At 43.4% G+C, this 18,736-nt stretch overlaps 1 protein-coding gene across 3 annotated transcripts in view; it reads left to right on the top strand.

Moving 5' to 3' along the window:
- The window catches only part of BIN2 (bridging integrator 2), a 31,366-nt gene that overhangs the window by 3,675 nt on the left and 8,955 nt on the right, over positions 1 to 18,736 (top strand). For all 3 annotated transcript variants that reach the window (XM_059682877.1, XM_059682876.1, XM_059682878.1), the window contains exons 2-9: positions 3,341 to 3,421; positions 12,884 to 12,938; positions 13,226 to 13,320; positions 13,925 to 14,020; positions 15,227 to 15,334; positions 15,605 to 15,690; positions 17,699 to 17,774; positions 18,611 to 18,693. In XM_059682877.1, the coding sequence (XP_059538860.1) occupies positions 3,341 to 3,421; positions 12,884 to 12,938; positions 13,226 to 13,320; positions 13,925 to 14,020; positions 15,227 to 15,334; positions 15,605 to 15,690; positions 17,699 to 17,774; positions 18,611 to 18,693 (680 nt within the window). The remainder of the gene's footprint in view (positions 1 to 3,340; positions 3,422 to 12,883; positions 12,939 to 13,225; positions 13,321 to 13,924; positions 14,021 to 15,226; positions 15,335 to 15,604; positions 15,691 to 17,698; positions 17,775 to 18,610; positions 18,694 to 18,736) is intronic.

Below are 18,736 nucleotides of genomic sequence, written 5' to 3'. Positions count from 1 at the left end.
ATTTTGCCACATTTACTTTCTCTCTTGTCTCTGCTCTTTCTCCCTAAATATCCATATTCTATCTTTCCAGCTGCTAAGCCAAACAAACTGGGTCAGAATTTTCAGTGCAGGACTTCGGGGATTGGCATTACGTGGGCCTTTACTAGGAAGTGATCCTGAGATAGAATTTACTAATTCTTTCAACAAACATCTGTGGAGCATGTGTACACCCACTTCCCTCAAGGAACTCTAGTTAAGAAAGAACATCTACAACATAGTGTAAGTATCTATGTTCCTGGCCCCATTGCTTATGGCAACAAATGACTTTGGGCCCAGGGCACTGGGTTATGTTTCCAGGGTGATAATACTCATCTTTTCAGTTTCAGAATTGAAGGTGGGAGTGTTCCCTCAGCACACACACTCCCACACCTTCCAAGCCTTCTTGCCTTGAGCCTTGGGGGAATGGGAACATAGGTCTGCTTTGTAGTTTGCCATGTTGATTCCAGACTCAGTGGACTCTATCCTTTCAGCCTCCTCCACCTAAGAAGAATTATGCCCCAAGCAAAGGAAGGGAGGGGTAGCAGGAAGGAAGTGAGAGCTGTGTTAATCACTAAACAAGGTGGTTTTGCAACTTTCTTAGGGGGAGAGGGTGGAGCCAAGGAAGATGGCCTACTCTGCACACCCAGGGCTGGGTGTTAAGTAAGGTGGAGTTAGAGACAGACAAACTCATAAGGTTAAACTGAAAAGGAAATAGGGGAGGGGGTGGAACTAGACATAGTGCTAGTGGATTTGTTTTGAGTACTCACCTTCGGGCAGCACTGTGAAAGCAATTTATATGTATAATATTCAATTCTGCCACCAACCCCAGGAGATACTATTATCTTAATAGGGGAAAGGGAGTTCTGTAAACTGAGGCTCAAGAGTTTAAGTGATTTGCCCAAAGGTTTATATCCAGTAAGTGGAAAGGCCAAGATGGGGGGCATATATCTATCTGTCTGATTCCAGAGTCCTTAATCTTAACCATTATAGAGAAAGCTCCAGAAGTGAGAGACACTAACCCCCAGATTAAGAATAGAGTCTTTCTGCCCTGACCGGTTTGGCTCAGTGGATAGAGCATCCGGCCATGGACTGAAGGGTCCTGGGTTCAATTCCGGCCAAGGGCACATGCCCGGGTTGCAGGCCCTACCCACCCCAGTAGGGGCCGTGCAGGAGGCAGCCAATCAATGATTCTCTGTCATCACTGATGTTTCTATCTTTCTATTGCTCTCCCTTCCTCTCTGAAATCAATAAAAATATTTTAATAAAATAAAATAAAAATAAATGGGAAAGTATCCTCCAGTGAGAATTAACAACAACAAAAAAAATCTTAAAGGCCCGGCATTTGGCCTCTCCTATATCAGTCTTACTCTCCTTCCTGTTATAAGTTTTAAGTATCTATTTGCTGGATACTGAGAAAGCTAAATAAGTAAGGCAAGTACCCAGTCCTCAGGGAGCTCACAATTTAGAAAGAGGCATAGACAGATAAATACAAAATAATAAAACAATAACAGAAGTGCATATAAGGTACAGAAGTTGTAAGTGCTTAGGAGGGAGTGATTAACTTGATTAATAAGATGAAGTAGATGTGATTAAGTGTCACAAAGAATATAGATTATGAATTGAGGTTTTTTAGATAGTGGCCTGACAGCCAAGGTGGGGAAGAACATTCCAGCAAGAGGGCACAGCATCTACAAGCAGAAATATGGCTTATTCAGGAAACCAATAAAGTGTTGCGGGAGGGGGGCGGGGGGAGGCGCCTACAGGAAGAAGGAACTATGAGAGCTGGGGCTAAGTGAGTAGTGAGATCATCGAGACCTGCATGCATGCTAGAGCTTGAACTATAACTTACAGAAACATAATGGGTATGTAATAACAATTTTTTGAGAAGATAAATGGAGAATCATTAGAAGGTTTTAATAGCAGCATGATAGGCCTATTATACCAGAGCAGGTGAGAAACAATCAGGGCCTGGGCTGAAGCTATGGCAATGAGACTAGAAAGCATGGGATGATTTTCAGACATGGGCATGTTGAGAGATTCAATGAAGGAGATGAGAGAGAAGGAATTGAGGGCAGGAAACTCCTGATATTCCAACTTGGACCTAAGGTTGGTGGTACCTCCTTTCAAAATGGGTCACAGATAGAAGAGGCAGGACTTTCTTATTTGTTTATGTGTGTGTCCCCTATGAAAACGGGTACTGTACATTTTTCATTTCCATGTCCTTTTCATTAGCACCAAGACCGGAGTAATATTTAGCTCTCAGGTTCCCAGTGGAGAGGAAATAAACATGGATAGCATTAATTTTAGCTGAGTTTTAAATGCATTTTATCAGGGCTTCTTAAAGAAGGGAGGCGTCCCCTGTGCACCTCTCTGACCTCATCTCTAGGGGAACCTGGGCTATGGCTGGAAGAGACTTTCTCAAGTGAAAAATGGGTCATGCTATGTCTTTAAAAGCCATGCACATTTTACTTTTTGTTGTTGTTGAGGATATTTTTTTCCATTGATTTGTGGAAAGAGTAAAAGGGAAGAGGAGGAGGAGAAGGAAAAAGAACAGGAGGAGGAGGAGGGAGAAACATATCAATTGGTTGAATCTAGCATGCACCCCAACCCGCACCCCAACCTGGGGCCAGGCATCAACCTACAACCCTGTCCTAGCCAGTTTGGCTCAGTTGATAGAGCGTCAGCCTGTGGACTGAATGGTCCTAGGTTCGATTACGATCAAGGGCACATGCCCAGGTTGTGGGCTGGATTCCCAGCAGGGTGTGCAGCCGGCAGCCCATCAATGGTTCTCTCTCATCATTGATGTTTCTATCTCTCCCTCTTCCTTCCTCTCTGAAATCAATAAAAATATATTTAAAAAACAAACAACAAAAATCCTGTAACCCAGGTATGTGCCCCTGACCTGGAATTAAACCTATGATCTTTCAGTGTGCAGTCCATGCTCTATCCACTGAACCACACCGGCCTGGGTATTAATTGTTGTTTTAATATAATACTTTCCCCATCCCCTTGCAAAGAACACTATAAATAAATAACAATGTCATTCCAGGAATATATACCTTATTTATTTGGGGCTTTATATATGTATATCCTCTAGCACACTGCTGCATATCCCTGAGAGTATCCAATGTGAAAAGAGCCATGAACTATGATTATGTATTCAACAATGTGCTATATACTTAATTCTGTTGGGCTGATATGAGTACAGTGGCCCTTTAGTTGCATCTGAAACTCTGAGCGAAGCCAGGGTTATGTGAAGCCAACAGATAAGAGAGACTTGACTATATAAACCCTTATGGGCCTCTCTGACTTATATTCCCAGGTACTGCAGAAGTTGGGGAAAACTGTGGAAACCAAAGATGAACGGTTTGAACAAAGTGCCAACAACTTTTACCAACAACAGGTAATCTGGAGGGTGGGGAAGGGGAGCTCAGAGGGCTAAGTGGTAGAGGAACAGCATGTTCTTCAAATCAGAAAGCATTCCTAGTAACTCCTCTTCCCCAGGTGTAAGGGCCATCGGTGCTGCTTATCCTTGTCCTGGAACCAGAGGAACTTACCTTTCCTGCTCCTGCTGACCCCGGGTTCTGGGGACGGGTGGGCAGATAAGTGTTCTTTTCTCTTAGTGGTTCCCCCAGGGTACAGTGGCATCACTAGGTCCTTAGACAAAATCAAAATGAGCCCCTGTCACCTTATTTACTTCCCAGGGTGCCTCTCTTCCACCCTAGGACTCTTCTTATCTCAATAGCCTCATGTTTTCCTTGTGGCCTCTTTGTTCACCACATCTACATACTCTACTTAAACCCTTTATTCTAAAATAATACCTCCATCTTTTCACCTGTCATTCTCACCAACACCTTCTGTTCTCACTGTTCCTTCTGTCTTCACTGAATAGCATGGGTAACTTTATGTAGAAAATTTACATTAGGAAGTGGATAACAGAGGTTTAGCCTTCCATGGGATATTTGATTTTTCATCTCCATATGCCAGGCATCATGCACAGTGCTTTACACACATCTCATTTAATTCTTACATTAGTCTTGGAGATTGTGGCCCACTCTTTTAATAGAAAGGAGTTGTTAACTTAAACAAATGTCCAGTTACATTGCATAGTCCCCTACTACACTGCCTTACTTCAGACACCAGGCACAAACTCCAGAGTTTCCTGGCCGTCTGCATTTCTGACCAACTGGCTATAAATTTTGGGCTTCCTACTAGCTGCTCAGCTTCCATAATTTTCTAGAATGATTCATAGAACTTAGGAAAGTGTTCTAGGTACAATTACAGTGTTATTATAAAGAATACAAGTTAAGACCAGCCAAGTGAAGACATATTCAGTGAGGTTTGAGAGGGTCCCAGATGTGAAGCTTCTGTGTCCACAAGACATATCACCTTCCCAACAAACTGATCTAGAATTACCAACCAAGGAATATTACCTGAGCTTCAGGTGTCTATACAGTTTTTATTGTGATTTCATTGCATAGTGAATCATTGGCCATGTGATTGAACTTAATATCTAGTATCCCTCTCCTCCCCTCCCCTAGGGGTTGGGCTGATATCACCTGTCTCAGAGTCCTAACCCTCTAATTCATGGTTCATCTTTCCAGCCTGAACTGCTACCGTCCTGAGGTATGATCTGAGAGGCCCACCATGAATAATAAAGACACTCCTATCACTCAGGAAATCCCAAGTATTTGGAACTTACTTCCCAGGAACCAGGGACAAAAACCAGCCAAAATATTTTTTAATTGATTTCAGAGAGGAAGGAAGAGGGAGATAGAGATAGAAACATCAATTATGAGAGAGAATCATTGACTGACTGCCTCCTGCATGCCCCCCAATGGGGATCAGGGCCACATGTGCCCTTGACTGGAATTGAACCTGGGACCCTTCAGTCCGCAGGCTGATGCTCTCTCCACTGAGCCAAACCAGCTAGGGCGCAGCCAAAATTTTTATTGTTCAACATCAGTTAGTCAAATTATCCTATATAATAAAAGGGTAATATGCAAATCAACCGAACGGCAGAACGACCGGTCATTATAACATGCACTGACCACCAGGGGGCAGACGCTCAACACAGGAGCTGTCCCCACCCCACAGGCCCCGATCATCTGATCAGGGCCTGCTGGCCAACCTCTTGGTCCCTTCCCCTGGCCGGCAGGCTCCGATCACTCGATGGGGAACGGGGAACCAGAGGTAGATGGTGGTGGATGCGGGTGGTACCAGGCCAAGGCCCCCGCCCTGCTGGTCTCCCCAGGGACAGGGCCAGCGAGTGGGCGGAACGGCCAACCTCTTGGTCCCTCCCCCTGGCCATCAGGCTCCAATCGCCCGATGGCAAACGGGAAACTGGGAGTGAGTGGTGGGGGGCCAGGGCTGGCTGCCAGCAGCGGGGAAGATGGCCCTGATCGCAGGCCAGGCCTAGGGACCGTACCCATGCACGAATTTCGTGCACTGGGCTTCTAGTATGCAAAATAATTTTTTTAAATTATATTAAAAGGATATTAGCTATTATCTAACTCTGTAGTAGACTGTATCAGAATCATTTAGGAATATTTTAAAATGCAAGCTCATTGGTAGAAGGGCTTGAGAATCTATACTTTTAAGCTTGTTTTAATGGAAATTTTCATACATACACAAAGATAGAAAAACTTGTGTGATGAATCCATATGTACCCATCACTCAGCTTTGATAATTTATCAACTCCTGGGAATCTTGTTTCATCTGACTCTACCAATTTCCCCCATCTTTAATCATTATGAAGCAAATTCTAGGTATATTATTTGTCTATAAAAACTTCAACAGGCCAAGTGCCCCTCATAATAATATAGAGCTAATATGCTAATGATCAGGACGCCGTAACACATAACGACCAATCACAGGAGGCTGCCTGCGTGTGCGCAGTGGGACATTGCTCCGGAAATGGGGCTGAAGTGGGGAGGCACCCAGAGGAGGTGGGACCATACAGTGCCAGGGAGGGCGGGGGTGAGAGCCCGTAGCACCCCTCTCACCAGTCCTTCACCACCCACGCTTGCACTCAGAGCGCCCCACTGCCCACCTGCCAGGGGAAGGAGCACAGCGCAGCAGGCAGGAGGCTTCCACGCTCTCCTCCGGTGCCATGACAGGGTGGAGCCGCCACATTGCTCCTGAGACAGGGCAGAAACGGAGGCGCCTGGAGAAGGCGGGACCAGCCGGAGGCAACTTGAGGAACTGAGGGCGGGCCTTGAAGCAGCCAGAAACAGCCAGAGGGATCAGGGGCTGAGCCAGGCGTGCTGGGATCCTAGTCAGTATATAAGAGGATAAAAAAGCTGTGGTACATTTACACAATGGAATACTATACAGCTGTAAAAAAAAAAAAAAGGATCTCTTACCCTTGAGACATCATGGATAGACCTGGAAATTATTATGCTTAGTGAAATAAGCCAATCAGAGAAAGACAGATATCACATGATCTTATTTATATGTGGAAGCTAATGAGCAAAATAAACTGACAAATGAAATAGATCCAGAGACATGGAAGCATGGAACAGACTGACAGATCTCAGATGAAAGAGGAGAGTTGGGGGAAGAGGGGAAAGGAGATTAACCAAAGAACTTACATGCATACTAGAGGCCCAGTGCATGAAATTTGTGCACTGTGGGGAGGGTCCCTCAGCCCAGCCTGTGTCCTCTCACAGTCCGGGACTCCTCGGAGAATGTCCACCTGCCAGCTTAGGGGAGCGGTCCTAAGCCGGCAGTTGGACATCCTTCTCGCAGTCTGGGAGCCCTCACTCCTTACTGCCCATCTGCTTGCTGCTCCTTACAACTCGGCTCACTGCTCCTTAGCGCTGCTGTGGAGGCAGGAGAGGCTCCCACCTCTGCTGCTGTGCTCACCAGCCATGAGCCAGCTTCTGGCTGAGCAGTGCTCCTTCTATGGAAGCACACTGACCACCAGGGGGCAGCTCCTGCATTGAGTGTCTACCCCCTGGTGGTCAGTGCACATCATAGCGACCGATCGTTCTGGTCATTCCGTCATATCGGTCACTTAGACTTTTATTATATGGATATGCATAGCCCATGGACACAGACAGTAGTGAGGTAAAGGTCTGGGGTGGGGTGGGAACCGGGTGTAGGAGGACAAAGGGAGTAAAATGGGGAACATTTGTAATACTCTAAACAATAAAATAATTTTTTAAAAAATTACATTATTGACCTCTAAAGATAAGGACTCTTTTAAAATATAATCACCTACCTGGCTGGTGTCTCTCTGGTTACAGCGTCAGCCCGAGCACTGAAGGGTCTCAGGTTCGATTCCTGGTCAAGGGCGGGTACCTACCTGGGTTGCAGGTTCGCTCCCTGCCCCAGGTTGGGGCATGTGTGGGAGGCAACCAGTCAATATGGCTCTCTCGCATCAATGTTTCTCTCCTCCTTCTCTCCTTCTCCCCCTCCCTCCCTTCCACTCTCTCTCTAAAAAAAAAAAAAAAAGCAATGGAAAAATACCCTGTGATATATAAAATCACCTAAAATATTTTATTTGCACCTAAAAATATTTTCCTGTAAACATTTACTCATAACAAATCAGAAAGTACAAAAATAAAAAAAATTAATTTAAAAATGATTATTTTATACTGTTTTATATCCTTACAATTATTTTGCTATATATGTGTATGATTTCTAAATATATCCACTATAAATAAAAGAGGTTTGCAAAAGTGAAATTATTCCATTTATATGGTTTTATAACTTGCCTTTTTCACTTAACAGAATAACACAAATATCTTTTCAGATAGCTCATGTTGACTATCTCACTAAAACATATGTAAAAAAAAGATATGTCTTAATGATATTGAAAAATATTAGCAATAACTTCTTAATATCATAAAATATCCAGTCAATGTTCACACTCCCTTAATTGTGTCTTTTTTATAGTTGGTTTACATCAGCAATTGGTTGACATGTTTAACCCTACCAGACCGCTGTACCGATTTTTCGGTAATTTCCACACAAAGGTGGAATATTGGCGCTAGATGAAAGGTAGATGAAAGGTAGACCTATTTGCTACAATGTCTCTAAGTTCCATCTTATTCTAACCACTTGTTTGCATGTAACTAACATTTTTCTATATCATGTTGGTTTTTTCTCTTTAATGCTCAGGAGCCCAGGTATAGGGGACAGTTAGGTTCAGGGCCTCAGGTCTGGTAGGATTAAATCTCTTAAAATTAAATCTCTTAATCTGTAGGTTTCTAATCCTTCCCTTTGTAGTTTATTTGCTGATGATACTAGGTTGTTTTCCTGCAGTCTAAATTTTGCTGATTGAATCCCCGTGGTATGTTTAACATGTTCCTCTATCACTTGTATTTTCTGAAAATTAATAGATTTAGAGCCTTGATGAGATTCATATTTTTGTTTTTGTTTCTTTTGGTTGGTGGGAAGAATATTTATTATTGTAGGTGTTCTATTCTCCCAGCTGGAGGCACATCATTATAGTTGTCTCCTTTTTTGTGTGGTATTAACTGCCATAGGTGCTCATTAACTAGGGAATCTGTGTTTTACATTAAGCTCTCTAAGTAATTGTGATGTAGCAGCTACTCTGAGAACAGCATTTGGCAACCTCTGATCTAGTCTAACTCCTCTGAGGGGAAATAGGATCTGATTGAAAGGGAAATGATTTCATCAAGGTAACAGCATAAGAGTTGCAGGATTCAAACTTAAAACCTGTGCTTTTTTCCCCTGTACCTCAATAAAGGCCTCCCTGGGCCTCTTCTCAACTCCAGTTATTGTTCTACTTTCAACTCCAGGGTAAAAAGAACAGGAGTCAGTAAGATGAGACCCACTTTGAAAGGTTTCCAGCTCTTGGCCCATTCTGTCCCTCAGTCCTTTCTCTCCCTCTCTGCCTTATAAGATGGTGCTGCAATGGCAGATGTGTGAATAGAAAGGATAAGAGATGGGATCATCAAGAAGAAAAAGAATATCAGATGGGACAGTTCCCTCAGAATTCTCTCTGCGAGCCGACCAACTAAATGTCACTTGATAGGGGGAATATTTTTGAGAAATGAAATGGAGTTAGATTAGGAACAAGGAAAAACTTTTCTCCTGAGAGAATGCTGCACCTATAGTAACTCGTGTTTGAACATGCTTGGAAAGTTCATTTAACAAACATTTATTTCATGAGTGCCTGCTGCATGCGGGCACTGGGCTGGATGCTGAGACTTCCAGATAAGAAACATACCTGCCCTCAAGGCTCTCACAGTTTAAGAAGAAAGAGAGTGATAATACAGTCAGGTCCGAGGCTGGACCTGGAGTGGCTAAGACGAACAGGAGGAAAAAGGACAAGGCCAGAGATTGAAAGTTAAGCATTCTGGACATTGGCCCAGTTGGTCACGTGCCCTTTTCCTCATCCACAATCAACTTGTAGGTAAACTTTTTGTTAATAAAAAAAATATCACTCCCAAACTTTCCAACCTGATTTCAAGGTCTTGCACTTGCCTAGGTTCCTAATCAAATTTCAATAGGTAATTTTTCTTTGAGGGCTCCACTTGCTTCCCTCTTTTCCCTCTCTCCACAACATATTATATAGGAAGAATTCTTTTTTCCCAAGCAGTACTTTAATCCCTTATTTCTGGTAGCTGAGAGCTGCTTCCAAATCATTGCCTTTAAAATCCAATCTAACAATCTAGCTTTATCTTCCCCCTTCTGGACCTCCATTAGATCAAACACTTTCAGCACTTGCTCAAGGTTGGTCATGCTATTTACTTATTTTGCTGAATGTTTGGGTTTCTCTGGTCCATTTTTCTCCAGCAAGTAGGGAACCCCAGGACTGGGGCCTTCTTTATCCTCACTACCCCAGTCTCCTAGAGAACATAGCTCTGTTTACCTACCTGCGTGCTTAGGCGAAGCTTCCAGAGTGAGTGGTTCATTAACTGAGGGCTGGGACTATTTGTATAGGGATGGGAGGGACTAACTCAGACTCTTTATAGTGCTGCCAGGAATTTGACAAGGCTTCAGAGAGCAGAAGCAATACAAAGATTTAGAGCTAAACATCGCCTTACCCGGCATTTATAGATGAGGAAACTAAAGCCAGAGAAGCAGAATAACTTGCTAGTTGGTGGCAGAGACAAGTATTTGACTCCCAGACAAGTGAGAACCTGGGGTGATTTAGCCTGGAGACATTTCAGGAAAGACAGGTCAGAGAAATACAGTGACATTCAGCGCAGGCGCTGGGGCGGTCGGGGCTTGCCCAGGGTGGGAATGGCTGGGGGGCGGGGGGACGTGTCAATTGGGGAAAAAGAAGACATATGTAACACTTTGGACAATAATAATAATAATAAAATGACATTCAGTGTTTTTCGCCACCCCGCATCCTACTACCACCACTTCATCTCCTCAAAGGAGGGAACAAGAGCATAAAGGAAGAACTTTGAGGAGGCTCGATTCTAAAACACAAAAATGGATTGGGCTTTCGTGAGGTGTGATGGAGGGCAGAAGGCATTCACATTTTATGGACTATGGTATAAATAGTTCCCCCTAGTATTGAACAGTGTGCATACAACCTGCACGATCATACATGGTAGCCTGATTCTTGACCTGGTTTTTTAGGCCATATGATATCCAATGGGATAAAAATTAAGAATTTTATTTATAGAAATTATGTAAGATTTTACCAGCTTTTGTTCTTCACATATGTATTTTTCAGACCAAATCTTCACGGTGAAGTAAAGAGTTGAGTCCGAATTGTTTTCTTTCAAAAAATAAATTTAAATCCTTGTTAATTTCTATAATCCCTAAAACTCAGAACTTTTTAAAACCTGGGTTATCACATTTGCAAAACTCCCAAACTTATACCTACCTACCATAGCCATGTTTAAAAGGTATTATGGTTGGTAGGTGAGAAGAGATCAACCAAATAACTTATATGCATATGTGCATAACCCATGGACACAGACAATAGGGTGGTGAAGGCCTGGGTGTAGTGGGGGTGGGCTAGAAGGGGTCTATAGGAGGAAAAGGAGAACATATGTAATACTTTCAACAATAAAGATTTTAAAACAATTATTATGTACATTTAACATGTTAGACTATTAAACTTTTTTTCTATTAATGAAAAAGCGAGGAGGAAGTGAGACATCCTTTCTAGTGAATGCTGAGTGTTTCTGAATTTTTTTTAACCGACCAAATTTGTCTCCATAATGCTATTGAAACACTTTCTCACGGTCAACAGTGACCTCCCATTACCAAGTCCGGTAACTTTTACAGATTCTTCCTGCATTCTAACCGCTCTGTAGCATCTGACTCTTTTTGGTAATTTCTCTACTGCTGTCTTTATTCTCATTTGCTATGACACACTACACAGTCCCAGTTCTTCCCCTTCTCTGACAGAGTGTTAGACTACCTTGAGACTATCTTTGTTTTCATGTCCCTTGAGCCTGGTATTCAGCCCCTTGAGGAGGACTATTAACCTGAAGTATGGTGAAAAGTTCGGACTGGCTTAGAGGAGAGCTCTGGAGGCAAGAAGATAAATGAAATAATTAGTCCAGTTTTCTTTATTTGACTGAGTAGATCTAGATTTTCTGCTAAAATTAAACAATAATGGTCTTTACTTCAAAGATGTACACAAAATTTTAATTTAAGTTGTTAGATAGAATTTTCAGGTTTTCTCCTATAAATTTTTTATACTTTTGGTATGCTCAATAGCCTACCCAGTAATGAGCACAAGCAAATAAAACAAATGAACTAGTTCACAAGTATGTACTGAATAATGCACCTTAGCTCAGATACCTCATCACCTGAACTGGTTGGTAGGAGGATCACGCTTCCGACCCATGGGCCTGGCCTTTCAGTCCAGTCCCATACTCCTAAAGTCAGGCTCCAAAATGTCAATGGTCTGGCCTCTAACTTCCTTCTTATCTAACTCCTAAAAGCTGGAGTTCACATAGAAGGGAAAGGGTCTCTAAAAAACACCCTGAGGAACAATTGAAGAAACCTGTGAAAACAGACTTGGTCCAGGGCATGTGAAAGATCTCTTTAAACATATGTGCAAGAGAAATTATATCTGCCAAGAGTACAGAAGGCCAGTGTAAGGCCAGTGGGCAAAAGTTCTGATAGAGCTATTTTAAAATGAAGTTCATCCTCAACAGAAGGTTATGTGAGTTTCCGGTTGCTGGAGGTATTCAAGAAGCAGAGGCTAAATGAACATTTGTCAGAGCTATAACAAAAGTAGCTCATCTATTGAGTTGAGAGTTGAACTGCCAAACCTAAATGATACCTTCATCTCCTCCTCCCTTCTGTTTTTAGAGGGAATAGACCTAATCTCTGCTTGGGAGTCCTAGCATAAAAAGTGAGAATTCAGACACAGGAGCAAAGATCGAATCAGGCAGATAGATAGAACTATAAGTGAGGACACTGGGGTTGGAACAGGAGAGTCAATGATGAGGCTCCTTGGAAGAAAGCATAAAGCAGGAGGCTGATGGAAGGGAAGGGTAAAGTGGGCCAAGGCAGAGAAGGACATTAGGGGAGGAGAATGGCCTGTGTGAGGGAGCAGAGAAGGAAGAGGGTCTGGTGTCTGCAGAAGATGATAGCAGTTTACCCAGAGAGGAAGGCATAAGCCAGAGGATCACTGAATTTCAACAGAAACTTAGGTATAGGCTCTTGTTCACTGGAAGGAAGGACACGGGAAAGAAGACATACCAATGCAGTGGGAACAATTTCCCCTTTAAAACTGCCCCAGAGAGACAACCTTCAACTTCTTGGTAAAGAGAGTAAAAGCTAATTTACATTTGCAAGTGTTTGAAGAAATTCAGGATTGATCCCTGCTTTTAAGCTACTTTTATACTTTGACCTCTGCAGCATCTTTCCACATATATCTCTTTAGTCACCAAAGGCATTTCTCTTTCAGGCAGAGGGCCTCAAGCTGTACAAGGAGCTGAAGAACTTCCTGAGTGCAGTCAAAGGTGGGTATTGTAGCACTGGAGAAAATGCAGAGGTTTTTATGCAGCTCTGGCAGGTTTGGGGGATGGGGGAAAACCCAACCGTACTCAGGGTTTTTATCGCTTGCTTGTTTGCTTCTGACTCCTGGAACTTGGAGGGCCAAGGAAGAGTAACTTTTTCTATCCCAGCCCCAGCCAGCTTCCCTCACTGATAACCCAAACCTTCTCAGTTTATCCCCCTGATATGCCTGTTACCCGTATGATTATTCCAAACTACTTTTGGGAAACTTTATGGAGCTCTCTCCTTTCAGTAATGCATGAAAGCTCAAAGAGAGTGTCAGAAACCCTGCAGGAGATCTACAGCAGTGAGTGGGACGGTCATGAGGAGCTGAAGGCCATTGTAGGGGTAAGTGTTCCGGGCTTTCCAACTCTTCCCAACTCACTCCTGCCCTCATTTCAACATCACTTTAGCGTCTCCATCAAGCAAATAGGAAAACAAAGGAGCCAGCCCTAGCCGGTTTGGATCAGTGGATAGAGCATTGGCCTGCGGACTGAATGGCCCCAGGTTTGGTTCTGGTCAAGGGCACAAGCCAGTTCACATTGTTCATTTGTATAGTCTCAGTCACAGGTAGAAGAAAAAACTGCAACTATGAAGGTAGAAACAAGTTTTCCATAATCTGTGGACTCTCTGTTTTTGACCCTTTTCCCCTCTTTAAAACCTTATGGAAAGTTTCATGAAACCTAACTTCATGTAATTATTTACTCCCAAACTTACCTATCCTTCAAGCACTAGGACTTCAAGCACTCTGACCATCTATTCCTGTTTTTAATCCCTGAATGTATGTCTAACCTCTTATAGGGCAGTTCCTTGGGGAAGGGCTGTTTCTTCATCTGATTCTTCCCAGTGCTCAAACAAGGAAGTCCGCTGCAGAAAGACTTTGGGTATTTCCCTGGTATGCAGTTGTTGAGAAGTGGAGCCCTCACAACTCCCCTTTGCCTCTGTCCCACAGAATAATGATCTCCTTTGGGAAGACTATGAGGAGAAACTAGCTGACCAGGCTTTGAGGACCATGGAAAACTATGTAGCCCAGTTTGGTGAAATTAAGGTACCCACTGGATTTACACAATCAGGGATGGGTGATGAGTGGCCCATATAAGAGACCATATTGGGTTAAACTTGTAAGTAGAGTCAGAGTCCGTGGTCAGGAACAAAGTTGAGTAGGTTAGGAGAAGGATTAAAGTTGAGGGTGAGTCAAGAGGTTAGGGTGGAGGGTTAAAGGTAGTGTGGAGGTTATGTTTAGACTTAGATTCCAGTGAACTAGATTTGGACTGATTTTAAACTAGATCCAGTAGAGCATCCCTTTTAGTTGTTTGAAACCGCTAATGAGACTAAAAGATGCTTATTGTAGAGAAGCAGAAGGAGTCATAATAGTTATCTGCAAATATTAGAAAGTCTGTTAGTTTAAAAAGGAAGTGAACCTGTTCTAAACAGTTCCAGAAAGCAGAATTAGAATTCATTCAATTAATATCACCTAGTCTGCCAGGCACTAATTTTAGATTAATAGGAAGAAATGAGAGGGAGCCTTAATTTTCCCATAGTTAGAGCTTTCCCAAAACGAAGTAAAATGGAATATACTATAAGATAGTGGGTTGTCTATTCTCTGTTCAAACAGAAGTCAAAGTACTTCTTAATTTAGTAATTGTAGAGATAGTTCATGTATTGCATAGGAACGTGGACCAAATAATTGTTAAGATCCTTTCAAATTCTGTGATTGAAAGAATGAGACGGGTCAATAACAGTATACTTTGTAGCTTGGATGAGATTGAGGAGACTCTCAGTGGTCATAATATTTTTATTGTGCTTTAGGATTTTCAAAGCACTTCGTATTCAGCATTTGATCTTTAAAATAACACCAAAAGACAAATAAGGCTACTGAGCCTTCACAAGAGATGGGCCTTGCCCTCGGTCACAAGGCTAATCAATGGCAGGGTTGGGCGTAAAATCCAAAACTCCTGCCTTTCAATTTCATAGGAGTCTCAAGACCACTTATCCCAGAGGCTGAACTAGTTTCTAGTGAGTTCGTAGGAAATGTTAATATTTAATGCAGGCCTCCAAGTGTGGGAATGCCCTTTATTTCCCCCTGAAAACTCCCATTCTTTCCAGATAAGGGAGATCCCTTGGGTACAAAAGCATATTAGAACTTGAAATTTGGTAATAGGACCCAGGAATCTTGCCTCTCTGTTGGATACTCTGTTACCTACTTCCTGGCCACTGAAGAATATCAAGGCTTTTTCTCATGATTCTGGGTTAGGAAAGAATTGCCAAGAGGGGTCGGAAACTCGTGGACTATGACAGTGCCCGACACCACCTGGAGGCGGTGCAGAATGCCAAGAAGAAAGATGAGGCCAAGATTGCCAAGGTAAAAAAAAAAAAAAAAAAGCCTGGTAAAGCCTCCCCAGTCACGCTAGGTTTCGGAAATGATAAATTCCACCTCGAGGGTCCTGAAGGAAGTCCCTGTTTCCTCTGACACCGATGCTCTAAGGATAGCCAGAGAGTCAAGGCTGGGGAGGGCATGGCTCTGAGGAGAGGCATGGTTCCAAGTAAGCCTGGTCCCTGAAAGGATAAAAGCAGCAGCGTCTACCTGGGGCTCAGGATTGAGGGGAATTGTCCTGTCTCTTTTGCCAACCAGGCGGATGAAGAGTTCAGCAAAGCCCAGCTTGTGTTTGAAGACCTGAACCAAGAACTACTAGAGGAGCTACCTGTTCTTTATAATAGGTAATGACTAAGATTCTGGAAAGTGCTGTCACCTCATGAAAAAAAACATCCAAGAGTAGGTTGTAGCCTCAGCCTGGCTAACTTGTGTAATATTAGGCAATATTATCTCTCTAGACATTGGTTTCTTCATATGCAATACAGAGATAACCATCCTTGCCCTGCCAGCTTTTCCGGCTTTAAAGACAAGATGCTTGTTGAATAGGAGAGAGCTTGCAAGTAAAGTGCTGTCATCATGCACAGTAAGAGTATCTGGTTTCATGCCACAAGGATGGATTGTTTTAAACAAGCGTGGTTTGTGACCGTCCAGATTTACATAGATAAATCATGGGATGATTATTTCCATTAATGAAGATGTCTTTGTTTCACAGTAGGTAAAAGTGCTTTAGATGTAAATTTTTTACACTGGAAGAGGAATCTGAGCAGAAATTCCATTTGTATCCTATTTTCTTTTCACTGTACAAGCTATGCTTTAATGCAGTTGCAGCCATTGTATTTCATATTGTCAGTTAATATTAGTTTAATTATGATTGAACCTTTTTAATAACTACATGTATTCTAAAACATTATATGACTTAATTTAAAAAGAAGTGAAATTTAATAGTTTCTTGAAATGTATATTTTCCCAATTCAATTCCAGTAGAATTCCATTAATGTACATATAGCTTCACAGAAGTTCAATATTGCATAATGAGAAAGAATAATTACTTATTATAATTGTATTTATTTGCATATAATATTTTCCCTTTTTTGTATGTCCTTATATTTATACTAGGGGCCCGGTGCACGAAATTCGTGCACTGGGTGTGTGTGTGTGGGGGGGGGAGTGTCCCTCAGCCCAGCCTGCCCCCTCTCACATACTGGGAGCCCTCAGGTGTTGACCCCCATCACCCTCCAATCGCAGGATCGGCCCCTTGCCCAGGCCTGAGACCTCTGACCCAGGCTTCAGGCCTGGGCAAGGGGACCATCATATCCCCCCAATCCCCGGCTCCGCCCCCCACCCAGGCCTGATGCCTCGGCCAGAGGAATTGACCCTCATCACCCTCCGATCACCAATCACCGGATCGGCCCCTTGACCAGGCCTGAGGCCTCCGGCAGAGGTGTCAGGCCTGGGCAGGGGACCCCCAGCTCCCCGCGGTTGCAGGCTCCGCCCCTGCCCAGGCCTAACACCTCTGGCCTAGGCTTCCGGCCCGGGCAGCGGGGACCCGCAGCTGCAGCGGCCCCGCGATCGTGGGCTCCGCTTTAGGCCCAGGCAAGGGACCCCTAGCTCCCAGGACTGCCAGCTTCGACCATGCCCAGCTCCCATCGCTGGCTCCACCCCTACTTCCTGCTATCACTGGCCAGGGCGGCAAAGGCACCTGATTCTCCGATCATGGCTGGGGGCCAGGGCAAAGGCGGCCCCGCCTTTGCCCTGCCCCCCAGCTCTTAGCTCCCCCCTGGGTTTCCGATCACTGTCAGTGGCAGGGGGCTTCTTCCTGCTTTCCCTTTCGCCTCCCTGCATTGTGCCTACATATGCAAATTAACCGCCATCTTGTTGGCAGTTAACTGCCAATCTTAGTTGGCAGTTAACTGCCAATCATAGTTGGCAGTTAATTTGCATATAGCCCTGATTAGCCAATGAAAAGGGTATCGTCGTACGCCAATTACCATTTTTCTCTTTTATTAGATAGGATAGCACTTTAAAAATTCTTCAAAGCACTTTAATGTCTGCTTCAATACCTGAAGAGCCTGAATCAGATAACTTCATGCAGCTAGAGATCTGTTACACTTTGGTGTCAGCCTGGGCTGAGTGTCTCCTCTGGCCTTCTCATTCCTGAGAGTCAAGTGTGCTCCTGGGCTGGCTCTGAGGAAGCAGATCCCAGAACATCCTGAGTCTTAGGATGTGGGGTGCTTTTCTCTGAGGGTCCTTGGTGGTGGCTGGCTTTGGCTAAAGCTCCTACCTTGTGTTTTCAAAAAAAGACTTTCTTTACCAACCCTTTACCTGGATGTTTGTTGTTTTGCCTCCTGATAGTCGTATTGGCTGTTATGTGACCATCTTTCAAAACATTTCCAACTTGAAGGATGTCTTCTACAGGGAAATGAGCAAGGTGAGACACAGCTGGTCAATTTAGACATCTCAGGGGATTTTTGTAGTAAATATGAAAGTAGTCCTAATTTACATAATCATTAAGTATCCATATCAGTACCACAGATTTTTACCCTTTTCTCATGATGAAACAAAAGCACTTGATTAAACTGTGTTGACCATATTAAAGCATAAATACATATCAGAGGGTCCTTTCCATCCCCGTTAACAAGTGAATAATAGGATCAAAACTTGAACTTCAGATGAATAAAGGAGGTTAGGCCTATGGAAGGAACAGCTGAAATGGGGAACTAAGTAGTGAAATATCTATCTTTGGTTGCTTTAGAACAAAGAGGACAGTGTTTAAGCACCAGTCAGTTTCTCTGGTAGTTCATTGGTCTTGAATAGGGCCAATCCTACTCAGTGACATGCAGGCACAGAACTGACCTCATGGAGTCTTTTCTAGTCCTGGGATTCCAAGACTCTTAGCTATCATCAACTACATTCACATCCACATGCACACATGTTCCACTACACAGTTATTTTGGCTAAATTATGACTTGCCTAGTTAATATTACCATGAGTTTTCATTTCCTGGATCACCTGAGAAGCTAGAATCTCAAACATCAAGGACCCAGCCTTAAAAGCTGCCAGTCTGATGGAAGAAGCAGAACTTAAGAAGGAAGTCAAGGAGGAAGGGGTGGTGGGACAGGACCCTGCCAAAGAAATGAAGAGGAGTTTTATAATTAAGGGTGGGAAGGTTTTATTTGGGAGAGCTGTCTGAAAGAAAGTAGAGAAGGGATATGCCAGTCTCAGGTTCCATCTGGCTAGCATCTCTTTCTCTCTTGCTGGCTCTAGCTGAACCACAATCTCTACGAAGTGATGAGCAAACTGGAGAAGCAACATTCCAACAAAGTCTTTGTGGTGAAGGGACTATCAAGGTGAGCAATTTCTGAGACTCTTGTTTCACTTGTCCGGTATGTG

Source organism: Myotis daubentonii, chromosome 2, assembly GCF_963259705.1.
Source record: "Myotis daubentonii chromosome 2, mMyoDau2.1, whole genome shotgun sequence".
Lineage (NCBI taxonomy): Eukaryota > Metazoa > Chordata > Mammalia > Chiroptera > Vespertilionidae > Myotis > Myotis daubentonii.
This window is presented reverse-complemented; position numbering and strand designations above follow the sequence as displayed.